The 14,370-nt window shown below is 41.6% G+C and overlaps 1 protein-coding gene across 1 annotated transcript in view; it reads left to right on the top strand.

Annotated features, from left to right (window-relative positions):
* The first annotated feature begins 257 nt into the window (after positions 1-257).
* The window catches only part of pappa2 (pappalysin 2), a 99,818-nt gene continuing 85,705 nt past the window's right edge, over positions 258-14,370 (top strand). The window contains exons 1-4 of the mRNA XM_080906587.1: positions 258-3,419; positions 9,768-10,000; positions 10,410-10,637; positions 10,744-11,339. Coding sequence (XP_080762713.1) covers positions 2,504-3,419; positions 9,768-10,000; positions 10,410-10,637; positions 10,744-11,339 — 1,973 coding nt within the window. The 5' untranslated portion in view covers positions 258-2,503. The remainder of the gene's footprint in view (positions 3,420-9,767; positions 10,001-10,409; positions 10,638-10,743; positions 11,340-14,370) is intronic.

Genomic DNA, 14,370 nt, shown 5'->3' on the forward strand with positions numbered 1-14,370 from the left:
ACCTTGGTTTAATTTCTTCCTCTTTGCCTAACCCCCTTTTTTCAGCCTTGGCCCACACGAGCACAAGAGTTCAGCACAAAGCAGGTAGCATATTTGGATGGTAAAAAAAAGACCAAAAAAAACAACCTTTTTCACGTGCAGGACAGATGTTGTGCCTGTCTGTGCTGCACCAGTGAAGAGAGCCAGAGTGTGAGTGTGTGAGTGAGACTGCAGGAGGGAGGGAGGGAGGGACGGCGGGAGAGAAGAAGGAAAAGGAAGAGAGAAGGTTACTCAAACTTTACCTATTTCATTTAGGGGTAATGCATGTGTGTGAGAGAGAGAGGGGAAAAGAAAGAGAGTGAGGGAGGGTCATAGGGAGAAAACACTTCTCCTCCCCCATCCCAGCCACCATCATTCATCCTTTGCCAGGTTAGAGAGTCCCATTAAGAAGACATGGACAACAAAACCTATACTGTAGCTTATGCTGCGATTGTTTTCTACTCAATCTGACACCAGTTTACACAGTAATCCACTGTGTGACTTATGAATATCATAATGCAAATATACATTATGTAATATTATAGCATAAGATAGTATAATATAACGTATTAAAACTTGCAAGTTGCGCTTGTGCACTTGCCCACGCACAAGTGCACTTTTTTCCTGGACCATTCTCCACATTACCAGATGCACAAATGTTTCAAGATAGAGAAGGACGTCAGACCTCACTTTAAGCTCCCTTTAACTCTCTGAGTTCAAAGCCGTCATCGGTGATGACCCCCGTTTCCAACCCCTACCAATGACTATAACACTAACCCCATGCAATCAAGCCAAGTCATTTTTTTCATTGCTCTCCGTGGGACTTCCAAGTCCCAAGTGGAAGTAAATCACCATGGAGGTGGCATTTGAAGGATGAGAGCCTAATTTTACTCACATGTAGCAGAACAAATTTTTACAAGCTGGTTCCTCCACAAATACACCCAGTGTCAAACAAATGCAGTGGATTCATAAGCATCCTGTTAGGTTAGAAGGACATCACACGAACTATATTTGCCGTTTGGTTTGGATTTCTCCGGCCTATTTGCATGTTTAGCAGCAGTCTTGCATTGCCACCTTTACTAGAGTAAAAGGGCCAGGATACTCCTCCCACCGACAGTGATGATGGATGGATAGGTGGATGGATGAGGTCAGGACAAGAATAATAAATGCATAAATAAACTTTACAGCCTTTTTCCTCTCTCAACTCTGGATCAGAGTGATGCACAGCGCAGCAGCAGCAGAAGAGAGGAGAGGATTTCCCTTGTAAAACTCAAGTGTGAGGGAGAGGGTAGGACGCCTCCCCCTCCTCCTCCATCACCACCACCACCACACTTCCCCTACCGGTGATGTCAGGGCGGGTAGGGGCTCCCTGATAAAAACCTTTGGACTCGGGAGAATGGGAGAGAGAGAGGGAGAGAGAGAGAGAGGTGAAGGAGTGAATGGAGGAGGATATTACTACAATTGCATAAACCGGTGGAGAAGAGCAGCAGCAGCAGCAAAGAGCGCACAGAGACGCACAAGAAAAAAAGAGGAGTTCGAGCGCAGACGCAGAACTCTGATTGACTCTGATGGACTAACGCATTCGTCCTCTTACAGAATTTATAGGGACGCTCAACAAGTGGGGCTTTTGCTATTTTAGGGCTGGCACTTTGCGCTGCGCTTTATTTTTTCCGCTCTTTTGCAGTGCTTACTCCGATCCACCTTGCGGTCAGATGTTTCTTTTCTTTTTTTTTTGGAACAGGACGCACTAAACTGATGCCGCAGTGGTCAGGTAAACAGAAACAGCAGGTCTTGAGCAAAGAAGGAAACCAGATATCAGATGATTTTATGATTTAGACAAATTTGCCAATTTTACTTCTTCATAAAACAAACATTTGCGCTGATAATTATTTCTAACATACTAAATCAGACCGGTGTTTCTTTACCTCGTGGGCTTTGTGCAAGGCTTGCACAGATAGTTCGGTGTATGCTCTTTTCCCTCTAAGATGAAATAAAGAGTCAGAGGCTGCAGATATACTGCGGACACGCACGGGAAAGGGGGCAACGCGTCCCCACTAAGTGTCTGCGCAAAGTGCACGCGTGTGCCAAGCAGCGATTTAGCTTCACTTCGCAAAAACTCTGAATTTTTGCCGTGATTCTTTAGCAATATTGAACACCTGCTTTTATTCCAAATCTACAGCTTCTAAAAATCCTCAAGTTTGAGTGAGAAACTTTAAATGTCCTCTCGAACTCTTTGGGATGCACTGATGTATGTTTTCATCTGATTGCTTTTTTGTTTTTGTTTTTTAAGTAGGTTCATTACAGTTAAAAAAAAACAAAAAAAAACAAAAAAGACAGAAAAAACAGCTATTTTTTCTGTTGCTTGTGAAAAAAATGCGCAGATTTCTCTCATCTCAGCCTGTGTGAGATTCCTTTGTTAAAAATAATAAAAATAAAAAGGCTGAAATCTCCTTTTATACATCGGCCAAACGCTGAACCCGAGAAAATGCTGTTGATCAGACTACTGGCTGTCTTCCTGGTCTTCATCGCTAACACGTGGCTGCTTCGCTCCGATGCGCTGAGCCTCTACAAACGTTCCTTGGCCCGGCATGCAGACCGTGAGCTGTCCAGGCTGGCAGGTGAACCCTGCGCCGTCTCCGGCGTGTGGAGGTCCCGGTGGCAGCCCAGCTCTCACTCCCCGACCCAACAACGCCCTCCAGCGGCCCGTACGAGGACGCACACGAGCCGGAGAGAGCTGTACACTGTTAAGAGCGCTCGTGCGGTCTGTGCAGGAGGGTGCGGGTTGGAAGCCGGGGCGCGAGGGTTCGCTCCTGCGGGGGAGGAGGAGAAGGGAGGCCGGGGAGACGCCGAGATGGTGGCGGGGAGAGAGGGGGGCGAATATTTCGGGTCGCCCGGAAGCTCCACTGACAACCAGAGGGAGCAGAATGAAGTCGGCGCAAGCGGTGGGCAGTCTGTCAAAGACGCCGTGTCTCCCTCGCGCGCCCCTCGCGACCCCCGCTCCAGGTTCACCCGCAGCCTCCACGGGACGTTTCGCTACGAAGAAGAGGGCAACTCCAGCTGGGAGAAAGTCGCCCCGTTCAGCTCCACGGATTCCAGGGGGCTCCAGGTCCTCCAAAGGCTCCAGCAGGGAGATGAAGACCAGTCCCCCACAGCAACCCCCGAAAGCGTCACGGAGGACTACTCTGACGAGGTGCAAGAGGGAGACTGGCTTCCCGCGGGCACCTGGGGGAGCCCTGTACCAAAAGTGCCCCCGTCCTGGATGACAGCCCTGTACTTCAACGGGCGTCGGGAACAACTGAAGGTGAAGCTGCCGGCGGGAGTGGAGCTTCCGAGGGCCACGTTCAGCCTGGAGCTTTGGGTGAAGGCAGAGGGAGGGCAGAGCAATCCCGCGGTCATAGCAGGTGGGTGCAAACTCTTCTTTACAACATCAAAGGTACCACTGTTATCTAGTTAACACCCATGTATGACATGCCACAAAAAGTTTGCCATCGCTCCCTTTTAATGACAATCTTCTGTTATGTGTTGCACGAAGTTCTCTGAAACTGAAGCGAGGTTTTTACTGTTTCAAATACACATCACTGATCAGGCAAACTCAGGCGCTGAAATCATCCGATTATTAATCTGTCAGATGAACTAAACTAACAAGCAAATATCTACCAATCTGTGCACGGCTTATCCTGTAAATCAGCTGGACTGAAATATTATCTTTCATAAAAAGTCACATCATTAAAATGCCAAACCTTGCGGTGACTGCGGTCATTCATAAACACGCTCACTGATTCAAAGTGCTTCCGTAACTCCGCTCTGTACTGCAATTACACAAGGCTCACAGAGCTAAATAAAAAAAGGGGAAATGCCTGCCTTAGATTTCTTTTTCTTAAGTTAGTGAACTAGTTAAATTAGTTAATGAAGTCAATTGTTTCCAAAATTAAAATCTGCCACTTATGCCCTTAATTATACAAACCAGTCTCCTACATATTTCAATATTTAGAACGAAAACAGACAAAAAGAATATACATATATATATATATATATATATATATATATATATATATATATATATATATATATATATATAGGTCCATGTTGTAAATTTAATTAAAATTGCAATTTTATTTAGCACATTTCACTACAGTAAAGTCACTGTGCTTAACATATTAGATTGCAAAACACTACAAAACAAGTTTCACAGAAAAATAAAATACAAGTCAGCATAGACACACACACACACACACACACACACACACACACACACACACACACACACACACACACACACACACACACACACACAGTTATTAAGTGTGAGCCTGTGTAAATAAAAAGGTTTTAAGTTTGTTTGTGAATGTAGACACGGCTTTAATCAGCCTCAGGTCAGCTTGTTCCAAAGAACTCATAGATTTAATTCTGGGAACAGCTAAAAGATCGGCACCTGATGATGGAACTGAGAAAGCCAAACCAATCAAAGGATTCCAAAGTTAATTCTATGTTGAACTGGAGCCAATGAAATGATTTCAACACTGGAGTATTGTGTTCAAAATGCTGTGTACATATAAGGACTGCTGCATTCTGAGGAAGTTGAAGTCATCCTACTGATAATTTGGATAATCCTGCAAATACAGGGTGACAGCTTCATAAGACCTGCATGGAGCAATTTCTCAGTCAGTTTTGAGACGTTTTGAAGTGCTAGAAAGCTCTGGTGACCTTTTTAATAATGATCAAAACTGAGGTCACTGAGAAAGGTGATAAATATGTAATATAAATATGTCTCTGACTGAAAGTGGTCTTATGGGGATAAATAAAACTATTTCAGTTATTGTGTAAAAGTATTGTTTTGCTGTACATTAAGTATTTATGACCTTCAGCTGGCCATCTGAGATGAACATCAGCAAGGTTCACCTCCACTGCACTCGTGGTGTCACAGCTTTACAAAACTATCTTCAACTAATACACAAATTCAGTAACTACACTGTAAACACAATGAAACAAACACAGAACAACTCAGCACTACAGAACACATGTATTATTTTAGTTAATGTCTATATTAAAAAATAGGCTTCCCTGACACGCCCCACTCGATATGCTAAAACAGTGATGGAGATCTTGTTTTTAATCTTCTTCTTTTGGCTGTCTCCTTTCTTTCTCTTCTCCTCCAGTCAAATCACTCGACCTGAGATCTCCCTCTGATGTACTCATCTCTAATGCTTTCCCTCCTGGTCAATACCAATAAAATATCTTAACATCTTCAAATGTGCAACCTCCTGTTCTATCATGTCTTTTTGTTAGTGCCACTGTCTCCAAGTCATACCACATAGCAGATCTTCCTACCATACTGTAAAACGTCCCTTTCACTTTTGCTCCTATTGTTTTGTCACACATAACCCTCGACACTGAGCACAGATGAACTCCAAAAACACAGTTCAGTGCTATCACATAAATCCCTTCCCTTCATAACCTCAGGGCGATTGTTGCTTTCTTTGAAAGGAGGAAAATAGCATTCTTCTGGTGCACTCATTTAGGCTAGTGTGTCAACATGTGCAACATAAGAAACTAAGCAAACAAAATATTTTAATATGAATACATTTCTGATCAGATTGTATCATTTGCTCATTGTCATTACTATTTTCTCAAGCTTATCCTTGGGTTGTACTAACAATAATTACAACCAGAAAAATGGAAGCTTAATAGAATTATCTTATGAATGAGTGCAGCTTGTTTTGAATACATACCCCAAACTAGACCGTGGAAGTTTTAGGGTCTAGTTACATCCCTGCTGACAACAATAATGAGTGTGATTGGACATAATTGGACACTGACAGCAATTATCATTGCTGCCACCGGATGCTGACGAAGATAATGTGACAGGATCATTTCCATTTCTGAAGAATAGGCTATTATAAAGAGGACGATGAATATATTGATAGCTGGTATTGATAACTGTGTGATGAGTGATGACACTCGACACAGCCTCTTGGAAGAATTTTACAATTACAATGTAAACCAGGAAGCAAATGTTGCTTTCAAGATTGTTAGATTGTAGCCTTAAAATGTTACACGCTAAGCTAAAAATTCCACAAAAATCTATGCAGAGCAACTCACCTGGTTAAATACGGCTTATGTTAACTTGCTGCACCATTTTGTGCTAAAAATTGACATTACAAGAAAGTGCAGGCCAGCCTGACGCGGTGTAGTTTAACGTCAGTTCATAAAAGATTGTACAAAGTCTTGAACGACTTCTCACTTCTTTATATTTTGCCAGACGTTCTTGTTATTTTTTTAAATCGTCTTGAGCAGTAGTTCTCCCGTTGTTCTAAAAGTCTTTCAAAGTTCTTCTTTGAATATTGGCTTGTTTTCAGTCCAGTCCTTGTACCTGACCATTTTCGGGGAAATGTTTTTTTGCTTGTTAAGTCAATTAATCGTGACCTATGAATCATTCAAATATTCTGCATGCCTGAAATGTTTAGCCATGCCTGTCACAACTATATAACTTTAGTTGAATCTATAAAAAGTTACAAAGATAACAGTTTAACAAGTATAAAATAGTGATTCCCAAACTTGACAGCATGGTGTGCAGTGTGTCCTTAAAAAAATCAGAGGAAACGGGACAAGTGGAGGGTGTGAAGAAGCCACAGGGTGAAGGGTGACGCATAAAAAATGATGCACAAACTGGACTGAAGATTACAACAGGTGTTATACACTGATGAATCCAGATTTCAAATTTTTGGTTCAAATTGTCGTCAATAAGTACAAAACAGAGAAAAACAACAGTGAGTGTCTACAGCCAACAGTAAAACAGTGTCATGGTTTGGGGCTGCATTAGAGCCAGTGGTGTTGGGTATCTTTGATGGAACTATGAATGTAGCAAGTCATGGTCAGATTGTGATTCGGCATACACTACCATCTGGAAAGCGGTTGATTGATAACGGCTTAATTGTTTTAGCATGATCCCAAATACACTGCCAGTAAAAGTAAAAGCATAGCTGAAAGAAGAAGAAGACCTGTGCGCGGACCTTCAGTGAGACCTGAAGGTTACTAAAAGGAATTATACAAAACGTTCAGGCTGTGTCGCAGAATAATGGTGGTCATATCAAATACTGATTTTTGATTTTCTTTGCTTTCTATAATGCGTTCCCATGAATGCTTTGCTCATGTTTCAATAAATCACTGCATCCAAACACTGCAAAATATAAAGAAAAGATGTTGGTTCTAGATTTTTCCACAGCGTCGTATCTCTTCAGTGCAACACATCGACACTTTGGACACAAAGTCACAGCGTTTGCTTTTTCCCTTTTTGTTTTTAATTACAATTAATTTTAGTTGGTTTTCATCAATTTAATGAAATAACACTGAAACTTTGAAAAACTGAAACTCCTTTCAAGATCGGTTACCATCAATACGCAGTTATCGTGACACCCCTAAAGCTAAAGTGAGTTATAACATTAAAAGATTGGTTTAACCAGGTAAATTCTAATTCAGGACATAGAATCTGTGATTTCACTCAGCTTCTCATCAAGAGTTAGCTTCCCTGTGGATTTCCACTGATTGTAAGTGCCAGCTGTAGACACACTGATTCCTACACAACCTGCATTGTTTTGCAGGCTCTTCTCGTGAAGACAAACATGGCTATTTTTCTAATACTGAGAATGTTGCATTTGAAAAGCTGCACACTTGACAGAACAACACATACATCAAGCAAATTGAAGAGGATTAAAGCACTATGGTGTAGCACTGCAGCTGTCCAGATAGTGAGGGAGACCACAAACTGTTATGTCCGCTCACATTTACTCTGATCAAAGATCCGACTCCATTACTCAACTTCTCTTTCCCCTCATTGCTTCCTTATGTGAGGCATGGGCCTTTCTCTTTGTAGTGTCCAGAAGGAATTTGACCAATTCAGTAAAAAACAAACTCCTATTGTTTCTGCTAGACATGACATTGACATTGGTTTGACTTCTAATGGTCACTGATGATCTTTTAAATCTGTTTGCACATTTCAACCCTTTGCTGTAAACAGTCCAGTCCCGAGTGGGCTGCTGGACAAATGATGATGCCATTAGTACATTTGACAAGCCCTACATTAATATATAATACAGATAATAAGATGTATTATTGCATGATTCCATGCATGTTGCACAACATATACAGCAATAGTGCTAAAGTTTTAAAAAATTCAACACTGTATAAAATATTCATCAGTGATAGAGTGACACGTGAAATTCTCTAAATGTTAGTAATGTTTTTAAAGTCTTTGATAAAAGTCTTAAATTATTCAAGTTTCATTTTCTTGTTACTTTAGTGTCACATGTTTTGATTTCAATGTTAGATTGGATCATGTATCCTACTCTGCTATATGTAGCATTTTTAAAGCTGAACTCTAACAGTGAATCAAATGATTGAGTAATTCAATAGAGTTGTCTGGCAGCAGTAGTAGTGAGCTGCAAAAAAACTCATCACAGTGTCTCACTGCTCTGCAGGGCATAATTCAGCCCACTGTTTGGGTTTCCTGGCCTGGATATTTCACTGTCCTCAGTAACCTTGTTAGAGGAAGTTTTTTAATAGTATCTCTGATACTGTACACTACCTGCCCAACAAGCACACAGCAGACAGAAGAGGTCAGCAGTTTGATAGATGGAGCATTTAGAATCGAGGATACAAAGTATTTCCCTTTAAAATTGCTGCATAGGGACATTTGTGTCCTTGCTAGTTTGCAGCAACAAAATAAGTTGGCTAAAATAATTATCTTGTGCTTAGTCCAACACCAGTTGCCTGTTGTTTCAAAGATGTCAGTTGAGTAATGCGAACTGCTTATATGGAGCAGCGGTGCGTGTTCTTTACGTTCTGCACAGACAAGTTTAGCCACACATTGTTAGTGCCGTCTTGTGCTGCACATTTCAGTTGTATTTAAAATTTAATGCAGATGCAGTATTTTTATGATCAATGTTTAAATCAGTTTGCCACCAGGAGTTGATCTCAAATTGTTTGTAAATATGTTTGACTGTACAAATCCACAGTATATCAGTGTTACATTGCCAGCTGCTTCTGCTTCCCTCCAAAGGCCAAAATAGCTGCAGAGTTAAAATATTGATTCAGTGCAATAATTAAGCTGAACGCGCATCGCCACATTGAAGATGCTTGTTGATTGGTCGTCCTGAAACATTGCGGTGTAATGCAAGTGAAATACCATTTTGAAGTTACCACACTAAGCTACAAATCTATCTAAGTCTTACCTCAACTACTGAGTTACATGCTTAGCCATGAAACTGGCTCAACTCCCTTTTAGATACACAAGTAAGCCTACACACACACACACACACACACACACACACACACACACACACACACACACACACACACACACACACACACACAGAATTGAGGAGGGTGAGGGGGTTCCCTGACCCTTCTCTGTCCTAGTATTTGACATCTGGGGAGCAGATGTGCGTCTGTGTGTGTCTGTTGCAACAGCAGATGGAAACATCAGGGCCTTGCCTTTGCTTAGTGAAATACCTCCGTCCTTCTTCCCCTCTCTGTTCTGTCCTGCTGTTTCTGGCTTGTCTACTCTCTCTGTCTTACTAACTGTGTCTCAGCCTCTATGCACTGCTCTCTCTCTTTTAGTCTCTCCTCCTGTAATCATAGGAGTATAATCACTTGGAAAGGTTGCTTGTTGGCGTGATTGTTCAATTTCTCAAGGGTGCTGACTCTTTGTAAATTGTGAATATTCATTTTTTTCCACCACTTTTCTCCCCTAGGTGTCTTTGACAACTGTTCCCACTCACTAAGTGAGAAGGGTTGGTCAGTAGGCATTCGCACTGTGGAAACTGCTGGCACCAGAGATGCACGCTTCTACTTCACACTTCGTACAGACCGAGCTGTGAAATCCACCACTGTCCACAGCCACCAGCGGTACCAAGCCAATGTCTGGACTCACCTGATGGCCGCTTACAATGGTCATAACATGACTTTGTATGTTGATGGAGCTAAGGTGTGTGATTGAGTTTGGTCATTTACCAGAGATACAAATCAATGGTCCATTTCATGATGTTTTCCAGGCATTTCACCCATGGCTATATATCATATTTACCAGCTCTATTACAATATCCTCTTAGGGATTGTTTTTGCTTTTTGTCAGATTATAGGGCACCCAATTAATATGCTGGCAATAGAAGTTATTGCCAATGAGAGCATCCATGGAGCAGAGTGACTATATTACATGCCAACCAAATGGAAAGCTTCTTAAAAAGCTAACTGCCACAGCACTCTAATGCTGTAACATTTGGATGACTTACTGCTTATATGTTCTTTTAAAAAAGAATAATTAGGCAATTAATCTTAAAGTATATTCAGAACATGATAAAATGAAGAAAAAAAATCCCTAATTTTTTCCCTCTTAGGTAGGAGAAAGCAGCCACCAGTCAGGGAATCTCTACAGCCCCTTCATGAAGGCCTGCAGAACCCTCTTTCTTGGCAGCAATCAGTCCGATCAGGGGCAAAGCTTTAGAGGCCACGTAGGAGGTGTGGTCTTGTGGGGCTATGCCCGCTCCCATGCGGACTTGCTCAAACGGCCACTCCAAATTGACATGAGTGAGCCGGTGCTGGCGATGTGGGCTGACTTTACTAATGTAAGTGGTCATTTCAAATTTCTACACTGTTAGTTGTTGATTTGTGTTCTTCCAATTGTCTTAATCTTCGCTAAAATTCATTTAGTACTGCTTTTCTGCCTTTTAGGTGGAACAGCTATGGACTCCATACAAAGACCATCATCCAACCATCATCACCAGTCCTGTCCCTGAGCCAGAACTTGTCTCCTCCTTCTCGCCACCACCCTGTGGCCTTACACCCTGTGACAATATAGATATCATCTCTGGATACAACGACAACTGGCAGCTCCGAACACCCAAGCGAATTCGCTACCGGATTGTCAACCTCTCCAACGATGATGGTGGAAACCCCACGGTGACCGAAGCCCAAATTCAGCTCCAGCACCAGGCTCTGACTCAGGCCTTCCGCCCTTACAACATTACTCTGGATCTGAGTGTCTACACAGTGAAAAACTCTAGCCTCCGGGAGAGATTCATCCTCAGCAACTGCCGTATTGCAAAGATTGGGAACCGCCAGTGTGACCCAGAATGTGACCATCCGAGGACGGGTCATGATGGAGGGGACTGTCTCAGGTTGGGGCCCTGTTACAGCTGGAAGAGGCAGGATGGGGTTTGTAACATGGGGTGCAACAGTATACACTACGACTATGATGATGGAGACTGCTGTGACCCAGATGTTACAGATGTGCTCAAGACCTGTTTTGATCCTGACTCTCCTGACAGGTAAGGTTGTTGAACAAATGTTATCTACTAAAATGGCTCTCTATGTAGAAAACGTACTTGTAGGAGTGAGACGTGTTGTATAAAGCTCTGTGAGTCCTCACATAGAGTAGAAAAGTACTATGAGAACAAGTCCATTTAATATAATCTAAAATGCAACCTAACCCTACTCCTGTACTGTATTTTTAACTTTAAAGGCCTTCCTTTAAGGCCCTCCCAAAAAACTAACAGAAGATTTTTAATCTGAAATATTTTTGAACCAGGTGTTGTGTAGCCTTTACGAGAACAATGGCCATTCAATTTTAGACTGTGCAAAGCGTTAAGCAGGAATATGTAAAAGGCTACATTGTTGAGGAGACATAGCATAGAAAGTAGGAGGATTACATTTTAAGCCAGTAAAGGCAAGATATTATTCCAGAGAGAAGATTTCTATGGGCATGAATGGGCACTAGTAAGAGTACCTCTCCCTGTGAGGCAGTGAAGTGTCCCTATTTCGCATGCTGCAGTACTTCAGCAGGCCATGCAGTCAGTAGCTCATAATATGGCATGAACAAATTGGGACTCTCACTTTCCCCAGTGGTCTTAGAGGGAGCTCTGTGAAGTAGAAATGGTGGGTTAAGTGGCCAAAGTACACACTTATTTTTGCTAAACAACACGAGCGGCAGCCCACTGCCTTTCATTTGGTCTGACAGTCGGGCTCACGCAGCGTTCTAAATAGCTCGCACGAAGTCTCCCCATGAGGTCGTCGGCCGAAGTTCTTAAAGGACTTAAAATCCAAATTTCAACCACAAGCTTCACACTGAGCCACTGGGAAACAGAACATGGGAACCAAAACTGCTTTTTAAACCATGAGATTTAGCTTCTGATGTCTTGAGCTGACAGAGTGTGACAGCTTAACACAAGGATGAATAAATGTTTTTTCAAACATTTTTTCCCCATGATATATTTCCATTTCTTTATTTTTTTTTTTAGTGTAATGGACCTTTCTTTACCACTGTGGAAGTTAAGTAACTAAGTAGAGTTCCCTCTAAAAGCCTCTGTTGGTGTAATCATTACATTCTGCTCTCAGTGTAATACAAATGGGATATTTATGTAGTATGACAACATTCGTATGGATTACATTCAGTAGATCAGCAAAAAACACTGAAGTAATGGTCAATAAAAAGTCAGTTTTAAATATTACTGTTACAAGTCACTTTGCTATTTCTATGGTTTTTCAGGGAGTGTCTTGCTGTAGCTACAAACTGTGGTGCTACCCACTGCTGCTAGTTCATAACCATCTCACAGACATGTGCATCTACTTTCAATGCCATTGATATTTATTTAGACTTTTTCTCTCCAACTGATTTTTCCGTGTTACATTCAATAGTAACTTCTTCCAAACCATCAACGTGTCTATTAGACCCATTCCTTGTTTTGAGCTAATTAAAGGCCAATCTTCAACCTTCCTGTTATCTCAAAAACCATTGAAACACTAGTGGTAAAGGAGCTAATTGATCATCTGCAGAGGAATGGATTGTCTGAGGGTGTCACTCAATTTTCAGAATTCGTCACAGTACAGAAACAGCATTAGTGAAGGTTACAAGTGACAATGCTTCTGTGTCCTGCTAGACTCCACTGCAGTGTTTGGTACTGTTGATCATAATATTTTATCTCAGAGTTAGAGCATGCCAGGCATTAACAGTAGAGTGCTGCAGTAATTTTAATCATATCTATCTAATAGACTCTATCTAATAAATAGGGAGTCTTGTACATGATTCACTTAGCCTGCATTATTAGAAGGCATAGCATACATTTTCATTACCATGCAGAAAACCCCAGCTTTCTGTACATACACACACACACACACACACTGAGCCGGGATAAGATATAAGAGGTTTCTTCCTTTTAAAAGGGAGTTTTTCCTTCCCACTGTTGCCAAGTTGTTGGTGTTTAGCTTACAATCTAAAGTTCCTTGAGGCAACTGCTGTTGTGTTTTGGCACTAATTACACTACCAGTCAAAAGTTTGGACACACCTTCTCATTTAATGGACTTGTCTTTATTTTAATACCTTCGACGTTGTTGATCCATACTGAATACATCAAATATATGAACCAAGATAAATGGAATTATGTAGCAAAGAAAAATTTGATAAATAACTCTAAGTATGTCTTATATTTTAGATTCTTGCCGCCCTTTGCTTTGTTGACAGCTCTGCAAACCCTTGGCCTTCTCTCAGTGAGCTTAATAATGTAGTCACCTGAGATGGTTGTCACTTCACAGGTGTGCCTGTCAGGCTTCATTTGTGGAATTTCTTGCCTTCAAATGGTGTTGGGACCATCAGTTGTGTTGTGCAGAAGTCAGGTTGGTACACAGCTGACAGCCTTTTTTGTCAACTGTTAGAGTTCATATTATGGCAAGAACCAATCAGCTAAGTAAAGAGTAATGGCAGTCCATCATTACGTTAAGAACTGAAGGTCAGTCAGTCCGGAAAATTGTTAAAACTTTGAACGTGTCCACAAGTGCAGACGCAAAAACCATCAAGTGCTATGACAAAACCGGCTCACATGAGGACGCCCCAGGAAAGGAAGACCAAGAGTCACCTCTGCTTAGACCAGTGGAAATCTGTGCTTTGGTCTAATGAGTCCAAATTAGAGATCTTTGGTTCCACCTCATCCCAACACCATCGAGATGGTTTGGGATGAGGTGGACCGCAGAGTAAAGGCAAAAACGCAAACAAGTGCTCAGCATCTCTGGGAACTTCCTCAAGACAAGAAAACCATTTCAGGTGACAACCTCATAAGGCTCATCGAGAGAAGACCAAGAGTGTGCAAAGCAGTAATCAAATCAAAGGGCGGCTATTTTGAAGAATTAAATATAAAACGTGTTTTGAACTATTTCACACATTTTTTTTACTACATAATTACATATGTGTTCATTCATAGTTTTGATGCCTTCAGTGAAAATCTACAATGTAAAATAGTCATGAAAATAAAGTTGTGTCCAAACTTTTCACTGGTATAAAATTGAATTGAAGTGAACTCCCATTTTAGC

The sequence above is a fragment of the Rhamphochromis sp. 'chilingali' genome (genome assembly GCF_963969265.1).
Source record: "Rhamphochromis sp. 'chilingali' genome assembly, chromosome: 16".
Taxonomy (NCBI): Eukaryota; Metazoa; Chordata; class Actinopteri; order Cichliformes; family Cichlidae; genus Rhamphochromis; species Rhamphochromis sp. 'chilingali'.